Source organism: Chamaea fasciata, unplaced genomic scaffold, assembly GCF_029207755.1.
Source record: "Chamaea fasciata isolate MVZ Bird 193981 ecotype frontalis unplaced genomic scaffold, bChaFas1.0.hap1 SCAF_13, whole genome shotgun sequence".
Classification (NCBI taxonomy): Eukaryota; Metazoa; Chordata; class Aves; order Passeriformes; family Sylviidae; genus Chamaea; species Chamaea fasciata.
In genome coordinates, this window is record NW_027094098.1 from 19,743,428 (window position 1) to 19,765,556 (window position 22,129).

Consider the following 22,129-nt stretch of genomic DNA (forward strand, 5'->3'; position numbering starts at 1 on the left):
AGGGCACAGTACGGGCACGGCGCGGCACGGGCGGGCACGGTACGGGCACGGCCCGGCACAGACGGGCACGGCCCGGCCCCGCCGCGCCGGGACACACGTGCGGGGGGGGCCCGAGGCGCGGCCCCGCCTCCCCCCGCGCCGCCGCCACGTGAGGCTCATGTGACGGCGGGGCGGGGGCGCCGGGGCCGCCAGACGTGCCGGCGGTCACAGGGCTCCGCACGTCGCTCCCGTCCACCCACTCGCCCGCATTTAACCCGGCCCGCGGCCGCCCGCCGCTCCTCAGCCCGCGCGGCGCGGGCGCGGCATGAGCAGCGGCGGCCCCGGCAGCGCCCGCAGCCCCTGAGCGCCCCGCACCGCCCGCGCCCCCCGGCATGGAGCGCGTCCCCGGCGCGCAGCCCCCGCCCGGCTGCCTGGGCAAGCTGCCCGCCCTGGAGAGCGGAGATCTGCCGGGGTAAGCGGCGGCTTCGGGGGGCTCCGGGGGGTGCTCCGGGAGAGCGGCTCCCGCCGCTTCCCGGGACGGGGGTAACGCGCTGCTCTCCTCTCGCCCGTGCAGGCTGGACTTCGCGCACATGTACCAGGTGTACAAGCCCCGGAGGGGTTTAAAGAGGAGCGAGGATAATAAGGTGAATGGGGCGGGGGGTGACGGGGTACAACGGGGGGCCACGGGGTGAACGGGGGGTTGGCGGCGTGAACCGGCCGGTGGCAGCGCTCCCGGGGCGGGGGCTCGGCCGCTCCCCGGCGCGCTCGGGACGGGAGGAGCGGCGGCAGCCGGGGCCGTGCGGGCTGTCCCCCCGCTGACCCGCTGTCCCCGGCCCCGCAGGAGACCTACAAGCTGCCGCACCGGCTGATCGAGAAGAAGAGGCGCGACAGGATCAACGAGTGCATCGCGCAGCTGAAGGACCTGCTGCCCGAGCACCTCAAGCTGACGGTAGGTGCGAGCGGAGGGACGGGGCAGCGGCTCCCCCGCGGCTGGCTCTCTGCTGCCGCTTCACCGCGGATTTGGGGTGGGTTTTTTTTAATTTTTATTTTTTTATTGGGTATTGTTTCTGCTCCGTGGTGCCGCTCGCCCGGGCAGGCTGTGAGCGCATCCCAAACTTCCCGGGAGCTGCGGATCCCTGCGGGAGCTGCCCCCACACCGTGTCCGGGCGAGAGCAATCCCCGGCCGGGCTCCCCCCGGGCTCAGGTCACGGTGCCAGCAGGGGCAGCAGTACCGATAAATAAAACGCTTCTCTCCGAGCTAAGCGGCTGCTCTGAAAGTACCCGCGGGTTTCCCTGAGAGCCTTTTCCGTAGCCTGCTTGTTAACTTATTTCCGTGGGATGTTGCCGGTGGTAGTCAGGGTCTCGGCGTGTCCGTCCTCCCGCGGCTCCTGGGAGGGCACTGCCAGCCCCGAGGGATTCCTGCCTGCGTGGCCGAGCCTGTGCCAACCTGTCCCCGTGCTCCCAGACTCTAGGTCACCTGGAGAAGGCTGTGGTTCTGGAGCTCACCTTGAAGCACGTAAAGGCACTGACCAATCTCATCGAGCAGCAGCAGCAGAAGATCATCGCTCTGCAGAACGGTTTGCAGGCAGGTGAGTGCTCAGACGGCAGGGAGAGAGCCTGTGTGTGTGTGTGTGTGTGTGTGATGGACCTTCCCTGGGGAGCCTGTGAAATGCGGTTGTGACACCTTGTTCCCGAGAAGGGAGGAGACAGGAATCCTGGCCTTTCATGCTGTCATTTTCTCAGGCTTTGCTTACGAGCTTTCCCAAAAAAAGACTCATTGCTCAAGGTGGTCGGTGCAGAGCGCCCTGGGGGTTGTTGGAAATTAAACTGGGTTTTAAGTCGTTGCAGTGACAGCGCAGGTTTGCTGTGAGGTTCTCTCCAAAGCCATTCGATTCTTCCCATTTGTGTCTGTGAGCTTTAGATAACCCAGTCGGGTTTATTTGGTTGTTTTTCTCTGGAAACAGATATAAATCTGCTTTCTATCCACACCTTTTTAAGTGTCTTTCTAACCGAGCTGGCCTGTGCTCTGCAGGCGGAGGGGACCCTGTGCTTCAGCTTATCAGCCTTAGATGCACTTCCTCCTGCTGTTTTCACATGTGGCACTCACGTGAATCTGATACAGTAAACCCAAATTTTTCGGAGGCGCCATCCCTGCCCCGGCAGCCACAGGGAGTGCAGTGGAGCTGCCGGAGCAGCCGAGTCCCCCGGGGCTGACAGAGCTGCTGGCAGGGCCTGGAGCTCCCTGCCTGGAGGTGCTGGGAACCTTCCCTGCCTTCCCCGGGGGGTTTCCTGGAGAAGCCACAGCTTGACTCACTCCCCTGCTCCACGCTCCGGTACCTGTTGAGGGTGGATTATACAGCAGATAACAAAAGAGAGCAGGCAGCGCTTTAGGTAAAGTTATTATGTAAAAGTGGACAGGCGGATGTTCCAGTGGAATTGGCCATTTCTGCAGAAATCCGGGGATTTCTGTTCATAGGCTCCAGCTTGGCCATCGCTTTCCCCTCTGGCTGTGCTGTAACCCAAGTCCAACATCGCCTCCTGTCCGCCTGGGAGATGGAAAGGGAGCTATTTAGCACGTTGTTAATTTTTAATTCCTCTGTTAATGTTTCCTTAGGTGACCTGTCATCGAGAAACCTCGATTCCAGCCAGGAAATGTTTCGATCCGGTTTCCAGATGTGTGCCAAGGAAATGCTGCAATACCTGGCCAAGCACGAGAACGGCAAGGAGCTGAAGTCGTCGCAGCTGGTCAGCCACCTGCACCGGATGGCCAGCGAGGTGCTGCAGGGCGGGGCCGCCCGCAAGCCCGGGGACATCCCTCCCAAAATGATGGACCTGAAGGAGAAGCCGGCGCCGCTGGGCGCGGCGGGCGAGGGCCACGGGAAGAACTGCGTGCCCGTGATCCAGCGGACATTCGCTCACTCCAGCGGGGAGCAGAGCGGCAGCGACACGGACACGGACAGCGGCTACGGCGGGGAGCTGGAGAAAAGTGACTCCAAACCCGAGCAGCCCTATTTCAAAAAGGATACCGACCTCAAGTACGCCGTGCAGGAGAGAATAAGCTCCATTAAGCAAGAGACTGAGGACCCGCCGGCCAAAAGGAGCCGGCTGGAGTCGCCGCAGGACGAGGGCCCTTTTGGCAGCGACATGATGGGCTCCACCAGCAGCTTCCTGGGCCCCCACGCTCACCAGCCTCCCCTGTGCCTGCCTTTCTACCTGATCCCGCCGTCCGCCACCGCCTACCTGCCCATGCTGGAGAAGTGCTGGTACCCGGCCTCGGTGCCCGTGCTGTACCCCAGCCTGCCGGCCTCTGCCGCAGCCCTGACGGGCTTCATGAACCCCGACAAAATCTCCCCCCCTCTGCTGATGCCCCAGAGACTCCCTTCTCCTGTACCGGCCCATTCCCCCATCGACTCCTCGGCTCTGCTTCAAGCTTTGAAGCAGATTCCTCCTTTGAACTTGGAAACCAAAGACTGAGCGCAGTGTGACTGGTTTTTCTCTTTTTTCTTCTTTTTTTTTGTTGTTGTTTTTTTTTTTTTTAGTTTGAGAGACTGTTTCACTTTTATATATTGGCTGGACTGAGGTGTGGGGACGAGGTTCACTGTGCGTAGGAAGCTAAATCCCCTTTTCTCTGACTTGTCAGGTAGCTTGGAGGAGGATGAAGGATGCGCCCAGGTTAGCGATTGGCAACTACTTCCAAAAGATTAAAGAAGGGTTTAAGAAGGGTTTTGTGCTTTACCCCTTGCCTTCCTCCCTCTCTATGTCTACAGAGCAACAGTTGACTCGGTCAGCTGCTAATCTCTTGCAAAGCTGTGAAGAAATATTCCATTGGGCAGGCCTGGCTTGAGGGCCTGCGAATATAAAATACCCGAAAATAAAATACCTGAATATCAGACACGGTACTTCCCTGAGCAGCTCTGAAAGCATCGGCCCTGCTGGCTCTGGTGGAGCTGGACTGGTGTCCCTGTGACCCCGAGCGTGGCGTGGTGGTGGTGGCAGTGCCACCGTGGGCACAGGAGGAGCAGGGCAGTGGTCACTGCAGGGGCAGCAATGTCACCAGGAAGGGTAGGGTAGTGGCCACTGTGAAGTGGTGGCATTGCCACCAGGAGTCCAGGAAGAGCAGGGCACTGGTCACTGGTGGTGGTGGCAATGCCACTGTGAGTCCAGGAGCAGGGCAGTGGCCACTGTGAGGTGGTGGCAGTGGTGGCATTGCCACCAGGAGTCCAGGAAGAGCAGGGCAGCGGTCACTGCCTGGTGACAAATGGTCAGGCAGTCCTTGGATGGGTTTCTCTCCACACCTTTGCTGATGCATAGATATTTTTTTAAGAAATAAAAGGTAGCTGCTGCTTGGAGCTTTCCACGGCGTACATCTAATAAATAAATTAACCTGTGCCCTTCCTGTAACTTGAGCGGCGAGGCTGGGCCGCCTCGGGAGGAGCTGTCCCTGGAGCGGTGGCTCTGCTGGTGGCTCCAGCCTCTCCCGGTCTCCCCGCGGTTTTCCCGGCTCGGGAGTTTCTCGCCCGAGGGAGCGGTTCAGCCGGAGCCGGCAGCGCCATCCCTGCTGAACGCGCCCCTGCCAGTGCCTTTGGAAAATGACAAGGCTGGGAGTTTCTAACCCCGATCCCGGCGGGGTTTGAGCATCTGGATTCCTCCTTGGCCAAGCCTGGCTCACACCCCGTGTGAAGGAGAGAGGGGTCGGGTGGTGACGCCTGGCCTGGAACCTGCAAGAGGCTTTCCCCGCAGAGAACATCATCTCCACTTTAGCTTCTTTTTAACGAAAACCCCCCAAACTTCACTGCAGAAGGCAGTGCTCTTCGGTGGGTTTTGGGTTTTTTTTTCCTTACTGGTTTTGAGGACTGGTGAGCAGAGAACCCCTGTCTGGATCCTCATGTCGCCCTCCCATTGCACCAGCTGTTGAGATGCACTATGCTTGATTGCAGATTGTGTTCTAACGTTTATTTTGTTGTTGGTTTTTTGGGGTTTGTTTTTTTTTTTTTGGTATACAGTTGTTGCCTTTATTTGTAAAATCCTGTTATAAATATATATATTATATATAAATATATTGAAAGTTAAAACGTTTCAGATGTCTATTATTTGTATAACTACTTGAGCATAAAGAAGTGAGAAATATGAATGTATTCTTGTTTCTGGGTTGTCTTTTTTTTTTTTTTTTGAAGAGAAGAATATTCCGTTTTTCTCTCGGGAGAGGTACAGTGTTTATATTTTGGAGCCGCCTTTAAGGTGGGATATTGTACATATTTTTATCTTGAGTAAATGTTAAGTAGCTGTTTAAAAATGCTTAATAAAATAATTCTTTTCCTGTGGAAGATAAGGGTTTGCCTCCTGTGCTTTGAAATGGTTGAGCAGGGTCGTTCCCCACGGTCTGGTCCAGCAGGGGATGGCACAGGGGGGAGCAGGGATTCGGGATGCGGGAGGGAGCAGGATCTCGGGGTTCAGGGAGGAGGGGGGATCAGGGGATGCAGGGGAGAGTGGGAACTCTTGGGGGCAGGGGAGATGGGGGATCTCAGGGTGCAGGGAGGAGCAGAGATCTTGTGATGCCGGGACGAGTGAGGATCTCAGGGTGCAGGGGTGTCCTGGGGTGCAGGGGGATGAGGGATCTCGGGGTGCAGGGGGGAGGGAGGATTTGGGGTGCAGGGGGATGAGGGATCTCGGGGTGCAGGGGGGAGGGAGGATTTGGGGTGCAGGGGCGATGAGGGGTCATGGGGTGCAGGGAGGAGGGAGGATTTGGGGTGCAGGGGCGATGAGGGGTCATGGGGTGCAGGGGGGAGGGAGGATTTGGGGTGCAGGGGGATGAGAGGGATCTCGGGGTGCAGGGAGGAGGGAGGATTTGGGGTGCAGGGGCGATGAGGGATCTCGGGGTGCAGGGAGGAGGGAGGATTTGGGGTGCAGGGGCGATGAGGGATCTCGGGGTGCAGGGGGGAGGGAGGATTTGGGGTGCAGGGGCGATGAGGGGTCATGGGGTGCAGGGGGGAGGGAGGATTTGGGGTGCAGGGCTCTCCTTGCTCCCCCCCACAGCTGCTCCGCTGTCAGTGCCTGAAGGAGCTCCGGGTCCCATTACCCCTGTCACCAGGGACATTTATTTATTTTAACTCCCTTGGCACCTCCAGGGGTTCTTTTCCTTCCAGACTGGAGGGAGGTGCCAGGAGAGCCTGGCTGGCTTTCCTGCTCTCTCCTGATGTCACGTTGTGCTCCCTGTGTCTGGCATTTGGCTCCTGGGCCCCGAGCTCTGTGGCAGGAGGCAGCCCCTCACCCCGGAGGATGCTGTGACTCCACAGGCTTTGCCCAATTCCTGGAGGAAAATGGACTTGTGGCGAACTGGTTTCACTTCAGCACCCTCAGAGGCCTGTGGCTGAGCTGCCCCAGGACTGCCAGGGACGGTGCCCCTGAGCTGAGGGGTGCCAGGGTCAGGTCCTGCCTTTGCTGGGGTCACCCCTGCCACCCCCACATGTCCCAGGTGTCCGTGACTTGGGAATTCCAGCTGGCACTGCGGGTGGTGGAGCAGCCTCTACTCCCAGTGCTGCAAAATGAGCCAGAGGGCAAGGTCCTCATCCCACCACGGGCTCCCTCCCAACCTCTCCAGCAGCAACGCTGCTTGTTGGTCCCCTGGTGAAATGACAACCACCCCAAACCTCCGCCTTTAAAGGCAAAAGGGGGGCAAAGCAAAGGGATGGGTGGGAGGACTCGGTTTCCCAGTGGTGCTGGATGGGGCACGGGCAGTTCTGAGGGGGAATTTCAGATTTTCACTGTGCAGATGAATCACAAAACGTGGGGAGTGGTTTAAATGTCCAAGTGGGCCAGCGCTGCTCAGTCCTGGGCTGAGCATCTCCAGGACCCCACATGGAGAGGCTGATGCTTCTGTAACCCTGTGGTTAGAACTAAAGAAACCTGAGCTTAAGTAACGCTAGAAAAACAAAACAAAAAAAATATTGCTGCTCGGTTTAATGTGTTTGGGGCCTCCACATGTCCCAGTGTTCATGTTATGTTTGCTTTAATTAGGGCTAAATATTGATCTTACTGAAGCTGGCTGTAACAAGCCCGTTGGGGGACACATTTGGTGCTCAGGGCGGAGGGGTCTCCAGCCTCGGGACCCCCAGGAATTCTGGCTCCTTTCTGTGGCTTTCACTCCCCTTTTCCTCATATTCTGACCCTCCTTGTCCTATGGTGGGATGACTGGCAGGAGTGCCAGCTCCTCAGTCACGGAGGTAAAAAATGGCAAAAAAAAATAAAGTGGAGGAGAGAACGTTTACTCAGGAAGCAAAAGATTATTATGGGCTGGGAATTTTCTCTGCCCTCTGGCCCGGTGCGTGCACGGGTGAGGTCTGTGGGGCAGAGTGGGGCAGGGGCTGCACTGTGGTGACACCGGGTGGGGACACCAACACCAGAGCAGCCCCTCCCTGCCCTGCCAGAACAGCATCCCCAGGCTCCCCATCCCGAGGGGAGGAGGAGCGGATGGAGGGATGGATGGAGGGATGGATGGAGGGAGGGATGGAGGGAGGGATGGAGGGAGGGATGGATGGATGGATGGATGGATGGATGGATGGATGGATGGATGGAGGGATGGATGGATGGAGGGATGGATGATGGATGGAGGGATGGATGGATGGATGGATGGATGGATGGATGGATGGAGGGATGGAGGGATGGAGGGATTGAGGGATGGATGGATGGATGGATGGATGGATGGATGGAGGGATGGATGATGGATGGATGGATGGATGGATGGAGGGATGGATAGATGGATGGATGGAGGGATGGATGATGGATGGAGGGATGGATAGATGGATGGATGGATGGATGGATGGAGGGATGGATAGATGGATGGATGGAGGGATGGATGATGGATGGAGGGATGGATAGATGGATGGATGGATGGATGGAGGGGTGGATGGATGGATGGATGGATGGATGGATAGATGGATGGATGGATGGAAGGATGAAAGGATGGAATGATGGAGGGATGGAGGGGTGGATGGATGGATGGATGGATGGAGGGATGGGTGGATGGATGGATGGATGGATGGATGGATGGAAGGATAGAGGGATGGATGGATGGAGGGATGGGTGGATGATGGATGGATGATGGATGGATGAAAGGATGAAAGGATGGAAGGATGAAAGGATGGAATGATGGAGGGATGGAGGGATGGAGGGGTGGAGGGGCGACCCCCGGCACAGCGCCAGCCCGGGACAGCCCGTGCCGCCCGCCCCGCCGGGGTGTGCTGAGTTCCCGGGCTTGTTTTCATGGTCTCACCCAGCTCTGACCTGCCTCAAATGTTGACACAATGTCACGTTTCCGACTGCAGTCTTTCATGTGCAGCCGGAGGCTAAATACGGCTGCCGGTTCCTGGAAAAAGACGTGCCTGGCACCCTTTCAGCAGAAACCCGATCCCCATGCAGGCTTGGCACAACAGCTGAATAACACGGCAATAACTCTTTCAGCAGCATTTCAACCCATAAATAGGGCTTCCCGAGCAACTCCTTGAAGTCAGACAAGGAGGATACAATGATTTTAGGCGCAAAAAAAAAAAAAAAAAAAAAAAAAAAAGAAAAAGAAACAGAAAAAGAAAAAGAAAGTTAGTGTGTGTGAAGAGCGGGTGCGAGGGGGCAGCGGGGTCAGGCAGATCAAAGGGTGTCGTGGAGGTGCTGAGTGAGCTTTGCCGAGTGGGAGCGCGGGATTGCCTCAAAAGGAAAGAAATGCTCCTGAATTTTTTAATGTCTCGGTCCTGTTTCATACCAGCCCTGTGGAGGCACGGGGAGAGCCTTCCTGAGAGCCAGGGCCTTTCCTAACCCCGGCGAGGACACACAGACACATAATTTTAGTTTTCACCACCTGTTTGGAAAGCTCCCGTAGCCGAGCGCTGTGGGACTGGATGGTTTTTCCAGGCATGTACCCCGGGAGCTGCTTATTTGCATTATGCATGGACCAGGGCCTAAAATAATCTGCAGTGACGCACTTTTTTTTCTTTTTTTTTTTCCTATTTTTTTTTTTTTTTTTTTTTGCCGAGATTTTTTTTTCCCTCCCCCCCCCCCCCCCCCGCCCCCCCCCTCCTTTTTCCAGGACTCCATGTTTCTGAACGTGCCGTGACTTTTGAGGACCACGCATGGTTAGCCAGCCCCGGGGCTGCCGGGGCTCTGATTCAGCACCGGGGGGAGCTGCCTTGTCCCCCCCCTTGTGACACGGGGAGGGAGAAGTGCCCTTGTGCTCCGCCTTGGCTTTCATCTGCAGAGCGTGTAGCTGCAAGTGCGGCGTGTTTACAAATGCAGGCATTGCAAGATCCCTTGAACTGTGTCCTAGTACAAAAGAGGCTTTCAAACGAGAAACACGTTGTCATGGCATGTTCCAGGCCAGCAGCACCAGACTGAACCAGATAATTGCTGTTTCTGCTTCAGCGTGGAAAAAAAAAGCAGCAGGTCTTGAGCAAGTCTTTTTTTTTTTTTTTTTTTTTCTTTTTCCCCCCTTAGACATTTCGTGTGATGCTCGCGATGGAAGGAAGGAGAGGGTTGGGAATGCCCGGGCGGGCGGCGGGGGCAGGATGATCTCCTCAGGGCTGCCGGCAGAATGACTCTGCTGGGCTCAGCCCGTGTAACCGTAGCCCGCGGGGCTGGTGACACTGACCCTGGCTATGTGACACGGGGTGTCCGTGTTTTGTAACCCTGGCGTGCTGCCCGAGCCGGGAGAGGTGGCTCTCGCTGCTCCTTCGTGTTCCAGACCTTTCCCACCGCCCTTCTGCGGGCGGCTGGGGCGCTGGAGAACTCTCCCTTGAGAATTCTCCCTGGAAAACTCTCCCTGGAGGACTCGGAGAGCTGCTAACTGCAGCGAGCGCCGCTGGCCCTGGGCAAGGCACCTCTGCCCGGGCAGCCCTGGGCACGGCTCGGGGGTGCCTGTGCCCTCGTGCCCTCGCTCCTGGGGCACCACCGTGCCGCCGTGGGAGAAATGGAGGATGATATTTCTGCCTGGTTTTGGAATAATTTATTTCTTTCTCTCAGGTGTGTTCCTGCCCCAGGCACATCAGCCCATGATTTATCAGTTATAGGCAATATTAGATGGCAACAGGCAGTTATTGCCTTTGGAAATGGCCAAACAGGAAAGCTCTGCACGGGAAGGGGGGTTCTTTCACCACATGTGCCTTGTTAAAACTGCAAACAGAGCAGGCTGGGGAATACCACACAGCTGATGGAAACAGGAAGGCCTGGAAATAAAAGGCAGCTCCCCCAGCTCCTCCTGCGTTTGATGGTGGTGTCCTTGGGATGGTGGGAGGTGGCCGGGGTCTGTCCTGGGCTGGCTGCTCCTGACATCCAACCCTCTGCACCGACACCGAGGCAGGCCTGGCTGAGACTGGTGGGTGTTTGCTGTGGGCTGGACCCTCGGTCATCCCAGCCCTGCCCGTGTCCATGGGTGACCCTCTGCGGGGTGATGGGAAAGGGCTGAGCTGGAGTTACAGCCTTGGACTTGCCCCCAGCGCTCCATTTCACTCCTCTCTGACCTCTGCTCTTTATTCCAGCGTCCAGGACGGGCTCCCACGTTGCTGTTTCCTGAGCACCAGCTCAGCCCAAGGAGCGATGGCCACGGTGCTGGGGCTGCCAGAGCTGTCACACAAGAGGAGTAATTAGTTTCTCTTCTTTAGTTTATCCTTCCCTCAGCCCGTGGAGTAGAGCAGCATTCCCTCCTCTGTGCAGGTCTCTGGTCTCCTCCGTGCCGTGGCAGCGAGAGAAAAGGCCAAGATCTATCCTGCTCTGAGAGAACTGATGAATATGCAAACTCTTAGGGCTGAAATATTGCTTATCCACGTCACGGGGTGTGCACGGAGCCCGCGTTTGTGCTGCTGCCTGAGGATGTGTACACCACCAGGGTGCAGCTGAGCAGCTTAGGGAAGATTTAACTCTTATTTCTATTCTTGACACCGAATCTTTAATAAGGTTATGGCCGTGCTTTCCCTCCTGCTTTGGCAGGGCCTGGGGACCTGCTGGTGGGCTTTGACTGCAGCTACTGATCGGGGTAAAGCTCCATCCCGAGTGGAAGCAGTCGCTGATGATTATCTCGTGGTGTTAGTGTGTGTATTGTGAAATTGGTGCGATTTGAGATGAAACGTGACCTATGGGCACAGGCAGCATGCTCTAATGTATTCAGAGATGCCGGGGCTGACGAGCTATTGCTGCCGGTACCACACTGATTAAACCCCAGCTCGCTCTGCTCCCGTTGGAATCAGTGGGAGGTCTGTCATTGCCTTCCGTGAGTGCTGGACTGGATCCAGACTGCACTTCATGGGATGCATTATTCCACAGGATTACAGAGGCGCAGGCACTGGGATTCCTCTCTCCCACTGATCTCTGCTGCTGACATCTTTGCCCTGGAGCTGGCTGGGACATGGAGCAGCCGGCCCGGTTTTGGTGTCAGCCCGGGGAGATGAGCGGGCCGTGGGGACACAGGAGGCAGCGTTCTCACCAGCACTGCCTGCGCCAGGTGTTTGACCCACCTGCGCTGGAGCCCTGGTTCAGGAATGAGCAGCCCAGCGGGGCCCCGGCTCTGCACACGCTGGGCAGGACTGGGGAGCGGTTTTCTCAGGTTCCTGATCTCAGACAAACGTTTGACCTCAAAGAGGTGCCAGTGGCTCCAGGGCTGAATTCCCCTGAGGCATGGGAGGCTGCTGGAGCACCTCGCAGGGCCCGGCCCCGCCAGGGCCCTGCCATCCCAGCCCCGCCACACCGGCCCCCCGGCTGAGCCTTTGGGTGGAGGATGACTCAGGGCCCCGGGGAGGGAGGGAGGGAGGGGGCGGCAGTGACCCCCCCAGTGCTGCTGGGGAACTGAAGCAATCTGTTTATCATGGAAAAACTGCTCTTTGCAGCAATTCAAATGGAAACTTCCCAGAATGAGTGTTGCAGAGCTTTCCCCTTGAATCACCGGGCCTCCCAAGGGCCGCTTTCTAAGACGATGCCCTCGGGAGAGCTGTCACCGCCCGTGGAGCTCCCTCCCGGCAGCACAGCCGCCCTCAATCCCTCCCCGGGCCCGTTCCCGGGGGAGCAGCGCCTTTCCCCAGGCGGGACCACGGGCACACGGGTGTCCCACAGCTGCTGGTGATGCCACCTCCCAGCCCGGGGACCGGCAGCGCCCGCTGCCATCTCTCCGGGCCCTTTGCCCGTTTTCCCTTCCCTCCGGCCGCCCATCACCCTTTCCGCGGCTGAAATGAGTGCGCAAAGGTCTCGGGGAATTCGGCCGGAGCTCACGCCGGCGGGTGAATAAGGAGCGAGTGACTCTCTGCTCTCCCAGCCTCTCAGCGGGGCGCGGAGCCCGGGGCACGGCGCCTCTGCCCGGGGATGCTCCGGGCCGGTGTAACCACAGCCCCGGGTACGCCCTGAGCTGCCGGCCGGGCAGATCGGGCAAAGATAACAACGGGCTGAGTGTCGCAAGGGCTGCGGGGCCGCCGGGCCGGGCAAGGGGCGGTAGGTTTCGGCACCCCGGCGATCCCGCTGCCGCCCTCGGAGAGAAGCCGCTGGGCCTTTTTATCCATTTGTTCCTGTCAGCCCCGTGGTGCCTGTCCCCATAGTAACGGAGCGGGCTGGCACTGCAGCGCTCAGTGACATCCCTGGTCCCCGGGGAGAAGAAGCCAAGGACCCGCGTGCTCCGGATCCCAGCTCCTCGGTGTGTGCGGGAGCCTGGGGCCAGCTTTCCTGAGATTCAGAGCGTGTCGGGCTCTCACCGTGACTCTGCAGCCCCGGGAAAGCCGAAAAAGGTTGATAAGAGGGTGGAAGGGGCAGGCGTGGGGCTGGGGCAGGAGCCGGCTGGGTCCTTGTCGCCAGGATCTGCTGTGGCAGGGCCAGGCTGTGTGCGAGAAGCAGGAGCCCGGCTGCCGTGCGCGGCTGAGGCGGCGACCACAGAGGGGTTTTCCGGCCTCCAGCAGCACCTGGGCACTTGAGGTCAGGAGGCAGCCGCAGCACGAGGTTTTTTTGAACCCAGCCGCGAGGCGAAGGTGTTTTGAAGGAGACCGGCAAGACAGAGATCTCTGCTCAGATCCTGGAGCCCGCTCGGAAGATGAGTCAAAGGATTCCTGAAACAATTGGAGCCGTGAGGTGCAGCAGCAGCAGCAGCACATCCACCGTCAGCAGCTCTGCCAGGCGCCCTCGGCCAGCTGTTCGTGCTTTCCCTTTAATAAGGCACGTTAGGCAATTTCCCATTTAAAAATGTTTATGGGAATATATAAATGTTCGCTTGAACAGAACTGGCCCGGCCCTTGGTGCGCAGAGCGGTGGCGAGAGCGCCTTGAATTGTTATAAACCCATCGAGAAAGCTCGAGATGGATGTCCCAGAGCTTCCCTGGGGTGCCAGGATGGGACACCTGGCTCTATGGGACAAAATGACCCAGTGAGCAGGATGGGGCCCCGTCAGGGCTGTGTCACGTCGCTGGGTGCCCAGGCGCAGGCAGCGTGGGCAGGGTTTTCCCTCGTGTGATTTCCCGATGGCCGCAGGAAGAGCTTGCACAGACCCGATCTGGATTCAATCAAAGGAATTTTTTTTTTCATTTCATTTGCTGTCTTATGCGCTGACCACCAAACCACATCCTTCGAGCCTGAGCCCAGCACAGTGAAACAAAAACTAGCAAAAACTAGGCCAGGGCTTTCTGCTATGTTTTTTTTTTTTCTTTATTTTTTTTTTTCCCCTCAGTGCATCAGTTGGGTGCAAAGCTGGCACACACCTCTCCCCCAGCCCCTCTGCTCCCACACAGCCCCTTTCCCAGGGCAGCCTGGCATTTCCACCACCCCTGAGCCAGGCACTTGCAGCTCCACGTGAAACCTGGGAACCATCCAGATTATGTGCACTGAGCACAGCGTCAGTGGGAAGCAAATATAGAGGAATAATGAGTAATGACGAGCTGGCAGACCGCGTTGGGACCAAATAAGGCACCGGGTGGGGACTGCCCTTGGCTCTCACCGGGTTGGGGCAGCCTGGCTGTGGGGTCAGGGCAAGGCAGAGGGGCCCCGGTGCCGGTGGGAGCGGTGGCTGTGGTGTGACACCGTCCCTGGCAGCATCCCACAGCATCCAGGGGCGAGGTGCCTGCGTAGGGAAGTTCTCACGTTCACAGAACAGAGAGCAGCTTTATTGTTGTATTTTGCAAACCAAAACCAGCCGGGAGTTTCTGAAGCGTCTGCCATCCCCGCAGAGAGCTGTTTAGTCATGCCTGGTGTGTGTGCATGTGAGACACTGAGGGGAGGGAGGCTCGAGGACTTTGCAAAGATTAAAGATTTATGCTGACCCTTGAATCTGATCCAAGGCTACTAATCTGCCCTGATCCTATCATCTGCTCAGGGTGGATCTATTTCACTTTCCTTTATGGTGCTCCTGACTCATTCCACTCCCACTCCAGGCCAGTCCAGTGGGAATGGGAAGCGCTACCACATATTTGTTTGGGTTTGCATTTAAAGCCCTGGACCTGTAGTGGGTGCAGCTCATAAAGGAAACCAGTGTGGATAAGATATGGGTGAGCTGAATGCTTGGAAACCACTCCCAAACACAAGCTGAAGTGGTTTGAAATCAAGGTGGAGTGATGTACTGAAGGCACAATACTTGGCAGCTACGCCCAGCGTGTGAGAAAGGCGTTTAAATCCAAGGTGGTGAGGTAGGCAGGGCATTCCCCGTGCTCCTGATGGCACAGCCTGTGCCTCGCAGGGCGTGCAGTGCCAGGGCGCTGGGTACCCACCCCTCCACCTGCCCTGTCTGGCCCCGTGCTTTGCACCCCAGTGAGCCCCTCCGTGGGCCTGCAGGAAGCTGTGCCAGGGGTTCTGCTCCTGTCCTGGCACTGCTCGCCCTGGGAGAGGCTTTGTTTGTGCTCCATCACCCTGTACTGAAATGCTCCCCATGGCTGCTGGGGCTTTAGGGTGGAAAACGTGAGGAGGAGAACACAGACCCGATTTTTCGGAGGGCAGAATCGATCTCCCCTGCCTTCGCAATAAAAGACAGCGTGGCAGAAAGAGAAAGAGGAGCTTTCCACCCCCCTCCCGGCTCCTCTCTGCTGCAGCCACACGTGTCTGGAGGAAGGCTGGGGATGTCACGGCAGCCTGGCCTGCGTGCCAGGCGGGCTGGGGTGGGTGACACCCGCCGGGCAGCCCCGGGGCCGCGGGCAGACAGGCAAACACGATCAGTCACACTGACCAGGAGATGGAGTGTGCTATATCCTATTTCAGATCCCCTGGGACATCCTGTTCTCCTGATAACTGATGATATGTAAATATAGCAAATGCAAAGCCAGGCACTTTCCTAGGGTGCCCGGCCCAGGCTGCTTATAGAGCAGGGCTGAGCCCCGGCTTGGGAACACCCATCTGCAACTGCCACACAGGCACCGGGCTTTATTTTTAGTTTAAAACCGAGTTCCTGTTTGTAGGGCCAGAAGGGTTACAGGAAGAAAAATTATGAAGTGGGATCATTTACTGCTATTTTCTTTTCACGTGTCCTTCCTTCCTTCCTCCCTCCTGAGAAATGGGATGTAGCACATCGCTATTCCAGGCTGCGCCGTTCGCTGGTTCCCGCTCCCTCCGGAGAGGCCCATTAAGCCTCGTGTTAACAAAAGGCTCCGTCCTCCCAGCCCCGCCAATTACCCCCGGGTTCTGTCGCTCCCCGGAGGCGCTTATCTCATGGAAACGAAACGCCGGCCCCGCTGACTCGCACCTCCGTTCTCTCTCTCTCTCTCTCTCGGCGGAGTTTTGGGCGGCCCCTGCCAGGCGGGGTGACGGGCAGGGCACGGGCATCCCTCCCTGGCCCATCCATCCCTCTCCTCCCCGCGCCGCCGAGCAGACCCCGCAGCCACGGGGGTGAAGGGAACAACGGGAAGTGTTCGGCCAGGTCAGCCGAAGGAGGCTCTTTAATGAGCCAAGCCGAGCGCTAATTAGTCCGGAGCGCAGCCCCTCGCCCCATGCTCGTCCCCGCGGTTCTCCTTCGGGCGGGGTCACCGTGCGACGGGAGCAGCGGGGATGAGTTTGGCAAATTCCCACGTGTTTGTTTTCCCTGTTAGGGAAAGGGAATCCCGAGCTGACAGGAGGGAGACTGCGACGGGAATTCCCAGCTGAGAGGTTCCGAGAGCGGTGGGAGCTTTGGCGTATGGGTTAGGTTGCTTATACACACTATAGTGTGAAGGAAACAGGCGGTTTTGCTAATTCCCTTGCACTTTGGTTTAATAAAGTAGGATTTGTCTGGTGGGAAAGTGTAACAGTGGGATTTGAGCTGTGTGAGTCTCATGACTGGTGCTCGCCCGGCTGGGTGGGAAGCAGGGAAGCATCGATTGCATTCTGTCTCTGCCCTGTTCTCGTGTTTTTAAACATGATTTGAGTACCCACAGCTTCGGAGGAGCTTTATTTGGGATTAGTTTATTAAAAAAAAAAAATAAAATCCATATGCAGATACTTGCACTGGATTCTGTTTTCCAGAACTGTGTCTTGGGAGAACCAGGAGCACTGGGTTTGTCAGCACCTTGTGACAAAGACTCACGTGAACTGAGAAGGGATAAAGAGGGGGTGGCCAGGACACAGGGGGAGAAGGGGCAAGTTAGTATCTGCTACAGCCCCTGTAGGCAAAACAAGATCCTTCTGTTTCTGGTTTTAATGAGAAAGGCCCCAATGGAAATTTGAAATCTGGATCCGCATCAAATCCTCAAAGTTCAGGGAGTTTAGAGCGAGGAGTTCGGTCCATTCCATCACTCGTCAGAGCTGTCTGCAAAATTCATGTCCCAATACTTTTTTCCAATCATAAATCCTGCCAAAGATGCGTGCTTGGACGTGAGATATTTTTCTTCTTTTTTTCATCCCTTTTGCTAATTTAATTCCCAGATCCAAATCAAGTTTTCCATCTCAGACTTCCAGGAGCTGGGATGCCTTGTTTGCAGTTTGGGAAGCTCTGCTGTGCCCTGTGTGGTGTGCTGGGGGGGTTGGAAAGGTTCACCTGCCTGCAGGTGACCGAGGGCAGGGGAGGCCTCGGGGTCAGGCTGCCTTATTGCCAGAGCCCAAGTTTTGAGATGTGCCAGGGAGCAAATCCTTACAGTGCTCCTGCCCTTCTTTCCCTTATTATTAAGAGGATAAAACCCAAGCCACTTCTGGGACATGCACACATATCCTCCTGATGAGGGCCCTGAGCAGCCAGGCAGATTTTCTGAGCAGCCTTGAAGCAGCAAGGCACAGCAGCCACATGCTGGGCTCTCCCTTATTCTTATTCTTTTCTGTTTTCTTGGGTGTACAATAAGAGCTAATCAAAGTGATGCTCTCCAGCAGGCTTTTGTGTATGGCATTACAGCAAAGTCCTAAATTCCCCTTCCTGCTCATGCATACCAAGCAGGAAGAACCAGGATGGCTGCAGACTATTTTCAGATGATTTAGCCAGGGAGAAAATAACTGGATGGCTGGAAGAAGGAGCACTTGATAGGAAATAACCTTGAAGCACAGCTCTGACACGATGGTGTGAGGTGCGCAGCTCCCTGACACGGCCCTGCCCCATGAAATGCCAGCAGGGAAGGTGACTTCCAGAGGAGGTGACAAAGGACAATACAGACCAGCAGAGCACCCAAAATCCAAAGCTCCCTTCTGCTCCTGGTTTCAGCACTGACATTCCTGAAAGTCCCCCTGCTCAGCTCAGGGCTCTCCCCAGGTGCTGAGGCAGCAGGTTGTGTTTGGCTGGTGTAAATCGGTGCTGCCTGGGCTCACGGAGGGCTCCTTGTGCCTGTGGGCGTGCTGCTTCTTCCCCCACTAAAGGCAAAGGCATCCCCTGGGATTTGCCCCTCACAGCTGGAGCGATTCAGGTGCTCCTTGGCCGCCAGGTGAGAGCGTGGGCAGCACGGTGACACCTCTGACAACACTGGGGACAAGTCCCCAGAGATGTTCCCCTGGGGTCACAGGGGACTTTGCTTCTCTGCTGGTGTCCCTCTGCCGCGAACGGCTCACTGCTGATAACATCCCTTGCTTTGGAATTATTCCGAAAAATAGAGAGGAAGATTTGTTGGACGCCGTGGCGCCCGGGGAGGGCTGGCTGCGGGCGCTGGCAGTGCCAGCCCCGGGGATGGTGAGGGTGAGGACGGAGGTGAGGACACATCGAAAAGCTTCGGGGAAGCAAGGAGGGCTTTGGTGAGGCTGCATCCCCCTCTGCTGGAAAATCCGAGCCAAGGCAGCAGGGCCGCTGGCCAAGGACGAAACCTGGGAGGAGGAGAAATCAACGTGCAAAGGACACGGGTGAGGCCCGGGCTCCCCGGGACATCGCGGCATCCAGTCCGGGCTCTGCTGGGCTTCATGTCACAGCGAGAGGGCTCTTGCTGGGGACAACCCTCTGCAGAAATTGGGACACACCAAGTTTGTGCCAGGCACAATCCCACTTCCCCGTGTGGGCAGGGATAAGTGAGGCAGGGGCAGCCCCCGGGGGCTCAGGTTGCTCCTGGTGGCGTGGCAGAGTCCCACAGCAGGCGGAGGATCGTGACTGGAACCAAACAGGAGTGGACAGACAGCCTCAGTGCTGTGGTGACGGCTTCAGAGCTGCCTCGCGGCCCAGGGGGTGCCCAGGGGGTGCCCAGGGGGTGCCCAGGGGCCACGGCTGATGGGCACAAGCTGCAAAACACTTGGTGGGACTGAAATACACACGGACACCTGGGCTGTGGGCACTGGGGTTTGTCGGGAAAGGGCTGCAGCACTCTTTGGATATTGCCTGGCAGCTGGGAGGGAGCTCTATTCAAAGCAGAGGCTGGAGGAAATGCCTCCCCTGGCCTGGCACCGTGGGCATGGTCCCTGGGTGGGCAGCTCATGGCTCGGTTTAACCCAGGACCTCCAAGGGGTCCCTGCTGTGGCCTTCCCAAGGTGCTGCTCCATTGGGTCTGGTCGTGCAGGTGTCTGTGCAGAGCTGGAGCCCAGGGCCCCGTGCCCGCCTTTCAGAGCCTCACTTGGAGGCTGTTTGTGCTTGGACTGGAAGAATGGGTTTGTTTCCTTGTAGATGTAAAATCTAAATTACAGAAAGGGTGAAATGCGGTGACTGGGCTGGCCAAGGCCCTGACTGCGCACTAAATCTGCAAACGTGGGCCTGGCTTTTGTGCAGGGGGCTCTGCAAGTGCCAAGGTCACTGCTAATAAATCTGACTGCAGGACCAGGAGAATTTTATTTAACTTACTGCTAACAGCAGGCTCCTTTTGAACTATCTAATTTTTTTCCCCCTGCTCCCTTCTGCTGATTCATGCTCCTGCTTCTTCGGCACTGGGAGATGCCAGCATTCCTAAAGGTCATCACTTGCATGCAGCAGCTCATGCTGGGGAGTGTTTGCCAGCACCTACGAAATCGAAATGCTAAAGCGCCTGCCATCATTTATATTTTCCCTGGCAGTGACAGACAGTTGCACAGCCTGCCAGCCGCCAAGCTGCCACGTTTCCAGGCTCGGAGGCTGCTCCAAGGTGAAGGAGGTGCGTGAAAAGTGATGCCTCCTCACGAACCCGACACCGGGTTCACCTTGAGATGGGGATTCTCACCTGGGCTCACCTGCAGGCTGTCCTCTCAGGGATATGGAAACCTCAGCGTCCAGGCACGCACCCCAGTGACTTACACCCAAACCGTTCTGTCGCCCTGCGATCCCGTGACTCCGGGAAATGAGATCCTGCTGCTCACGTCAGGTCTCACGCAGGAATCGTGCTGCTGCCTGCCCCGGCTCCCTGGGGAAGCAGCGCTGTGCTGCCCTCGCTGCCACCTCCCTCCCCTTCCCTGCTGTGGAGAAGACTCGGTGATTTCCTGGGCTGCAGAAAGAGGCAGGATTTTATGGCACGCGAACATCTCTGAGGAAATAAGTTATGGTTTAATTTTTGTGGTGTGTCTCTCTTCACGGCAAAGGAATACTTCTGGTGTAGCTTAAGCAGTAACAGCACAACTGATATGTTTCTTTTTATCAGGGAAGAAGTGAGGAAGGCACAGAGAAACCCTTGCTCTGCCTCCTCGGGTTATTTAGTGACTGTTTATACTGTGGCAGTACCGAAAACGCTGTGTAAAATGACAGGAAGACTGTCCCAGGCCGTGGCAGGTTTAGGAAGCAGTTATTTAATGCCCATCTCTTTAGAGGTGACCACTAATCTTACCCTTTCCTTTAAGAGTCCGTAACGTAAGAAGACATATATCTTGTATCTGCTATCATCTGTTTCTTTCGATATTATTTTAAGTTGGCCTTGAAAGAGCAGAGCTGGAAAGAGCCCCCAGCTGCCTGCTGGCACCCGTTTGTCCTCACAGCGCTCAGATTCCCCAGATGCCAGAGCCTCCCCCTCCCTCCCTCCCTCCACAAGGGAGGGTCCTGACCTGGGAGGCACCCACAGTCTCTAAGAGCAACACCCAGCTGAATCCCAATTTTACCAAAATATTTACCATATTTACCACTGTATGTATTTTACCAACACCCAGCTGAAACCCCTGGAAGCAAATCAGCATCCAAACGAAGCGAGGGCACCAACAGGGCACGCGTGTTTTCCTCCTTAGAGCACGGACCGTGAACAAGCAGGAGAGCAGAATCTCGGAGCGATGCTGTCACGATTTTTTGGCCGTGGCTCCTGGCCCGGCAGCAGGGGAGGTGCCACACAGCAGGCGCCTGCAACTCATCAAATCAATTAGTCCCTTTGTCTGCGGGAGGAGTCCTTAGCCAGAGACAAATGAAAGGAAAGTCCAGTAGGATATTCTATTCTGAGAGGAGCCGTCCTATTTTCTCACACTAATGACAAGCTCCGAAATCCGTGCACAACTTAGCTCGTTATTAGCACTAATTGGTGCCGGGCATTCCGTGCTCTCCGATAGAGCTAACCATGGGGATGAAATTTTCTGAGTTAATGAAGCAGAGGATGGATTAAGAACTTTCAAAGCGCAGTTCATATCTCAGCTTAATTGGAAGGAGTATATTAGTTGGCTTTTTTTTTTTTTTTTTTATGGATACAAAGGAAAAAGCCGTGTTTTGGGGTGGAAAAGCACATGCACAAATGCTTTCCCTGCCGCTGGGGAGCTGGGAATTTCTAATTTCAGTGTGGCAGTGCACAGTTTGGTGTTTTTCTACTGATCCCATTCTGATTTTATTTTATTTTTTTCACCTGTTTTACACTGGTCTGAAGAGTAGATTTGTGACTCCCACTTTTTTTCTGGCTCAGATTTTCTTTGCGATTTAGAACTTCTCCTTCTGCCAGCAGTGGAGAAGGAGAATCCTTTGCAGAAGTCCCAGTCACAGCAATCTGTGGTCCATATCCAGACAGCCCAATCCATTCTTCATGCATTTTCTAAGCTCTTTAATATTTGTAAAATAATTTCAGAGCCATTGCAGCCAGGTGCAAAACAGTAGCTCTTTTCCAACCTATTGACAAACCAACAAATCCTGTTTAATATCCGTTAATAACTCTTAATTGGAGTCGTGAAAGTTTTACTGTAACATCACAAAAAATCCCGAGGAAAAAGACTGTGCTTCAGGGGAACAAAAAATAGGCATCCTGTAGTTTCCTCATGATTTTTTTTCCCCTGCTTCATCTCCATTTGCTCCCTCCTGGCCTCGCAGTGCACAGGCCACTGTGTAACTCCCCAGAGAGCTGGAATCCCAAAATTTGTGAATTTGGCCTTACTTTGACTGGGAATTAAAATAACCCCAGTTACAGTGGCAAGAACCCTGGGGAATCACCCAAGAGGTCCATGCAAAATGCATGCTACTCCTTCAGCTCCACTTGGAAGTGCTTCCTGCTGGAAACTGAAGTGACCTCAACTAAGTTGTGATACATGCACCGAATGGAGCAGTTTGGTCAGTGTTATCTACTTAGAGTTTGTTTGGCTCAAGCGGAAAGTCGGTTTATCAAAGTCCATGCAAAAGGCAGGAACGTCCGGAGAACATCTGGGTGTGTGAGGATAACTGGGAATACCGAGGTGAAGGGGGCTGTCCCTTCAGTTTCGGAAGTTCTGTGAGCACACACAAGGTTTTGTATTGCACTTGCTTAAAACGTACTTAGGCTAACTGGAAATATTACAGCTGATGTATTTTTAATCTTCATTCCTCTGCAAGGTGGGATTGGATTTGTGGGTGACCCTGAATCCGGGTCACGCTGAGGGGCCCTCACAGCATTGCCATGATGGCGTGTGAGGGGTGCGGGCCGGCAGCCCTTCACCGTCCCCACCACGGCGGGCA

At 56.2% G+C, this 22,129-nt stretch overlaps 1 protein-coding gene and 1 long non-coding RNA gene across 2 annotated transcripts; both read left to right on the forward strand.

Annotated features, from left to right (window-relative positions):
• Window positions 1-201: 201 nt before the first annotated feature.
• On the forward strand, window positions 202-5,308 carry BHLHE40 (basic helix-loop-helix family member e40). Its single transcript, XM_066195410.1, has 5 exons — window positions 202-451; window positions 554-623; window positions 821-928; window positions 1,445-1,568; window positions 2,594-5,308. The coding sequence occupies exons 1-5, from the start codon at window positions 372-374 to the stop codon at window positions 3,451-3,453; spliced, it is 1,242 nt and encodes a 413-aa protein (XP_066051507.1). The 5' UTR covers window positions 202-371; the 3' UTR covers window positions 3,454-5,308.
• Window positions 5,309-10,235: 4,927 nt separating this feature from the next.
• On the forward strand, window positions 10,236-11,958 carry LOC136296337 (uncharacterized). The gene is made up of 2 exons (XR_010722896.1): window positions 10,236-10,336; window positions 10,500-11,958. It is a non-coding gene; the product is annotated as an uncharacterized lncRNA (long non-coding RNA).
• Window positions 11,959-22,129: the final 10,171 nt, after the last annotated feature.

Bases quoted from the DNA above. Each gene is read 5' to 3' on its own strand.
- BHLHE40 (XM_066195410.1), top strand. From the start codon at position 372: ATGGAGCGCGTCCCCGGCGCGCAGCCCCCGCCCGGCTGCCTGGGCAAG. The intron at 452-553 runs GTAAGCGGCGGC...TCGCCCGTGCAG, and splicing joins GAGAGCGGAGATCTGCCGGG to GCTGGACTTCGCGCACATGT. The intron at 1,569-2,593 runs GTGAGTGCTCAG...ATGTTTCCTTAG, and splicing joins GCAGAACGGTTTGCAGGCAG to GTGACCTGTCATCGAGAAAC.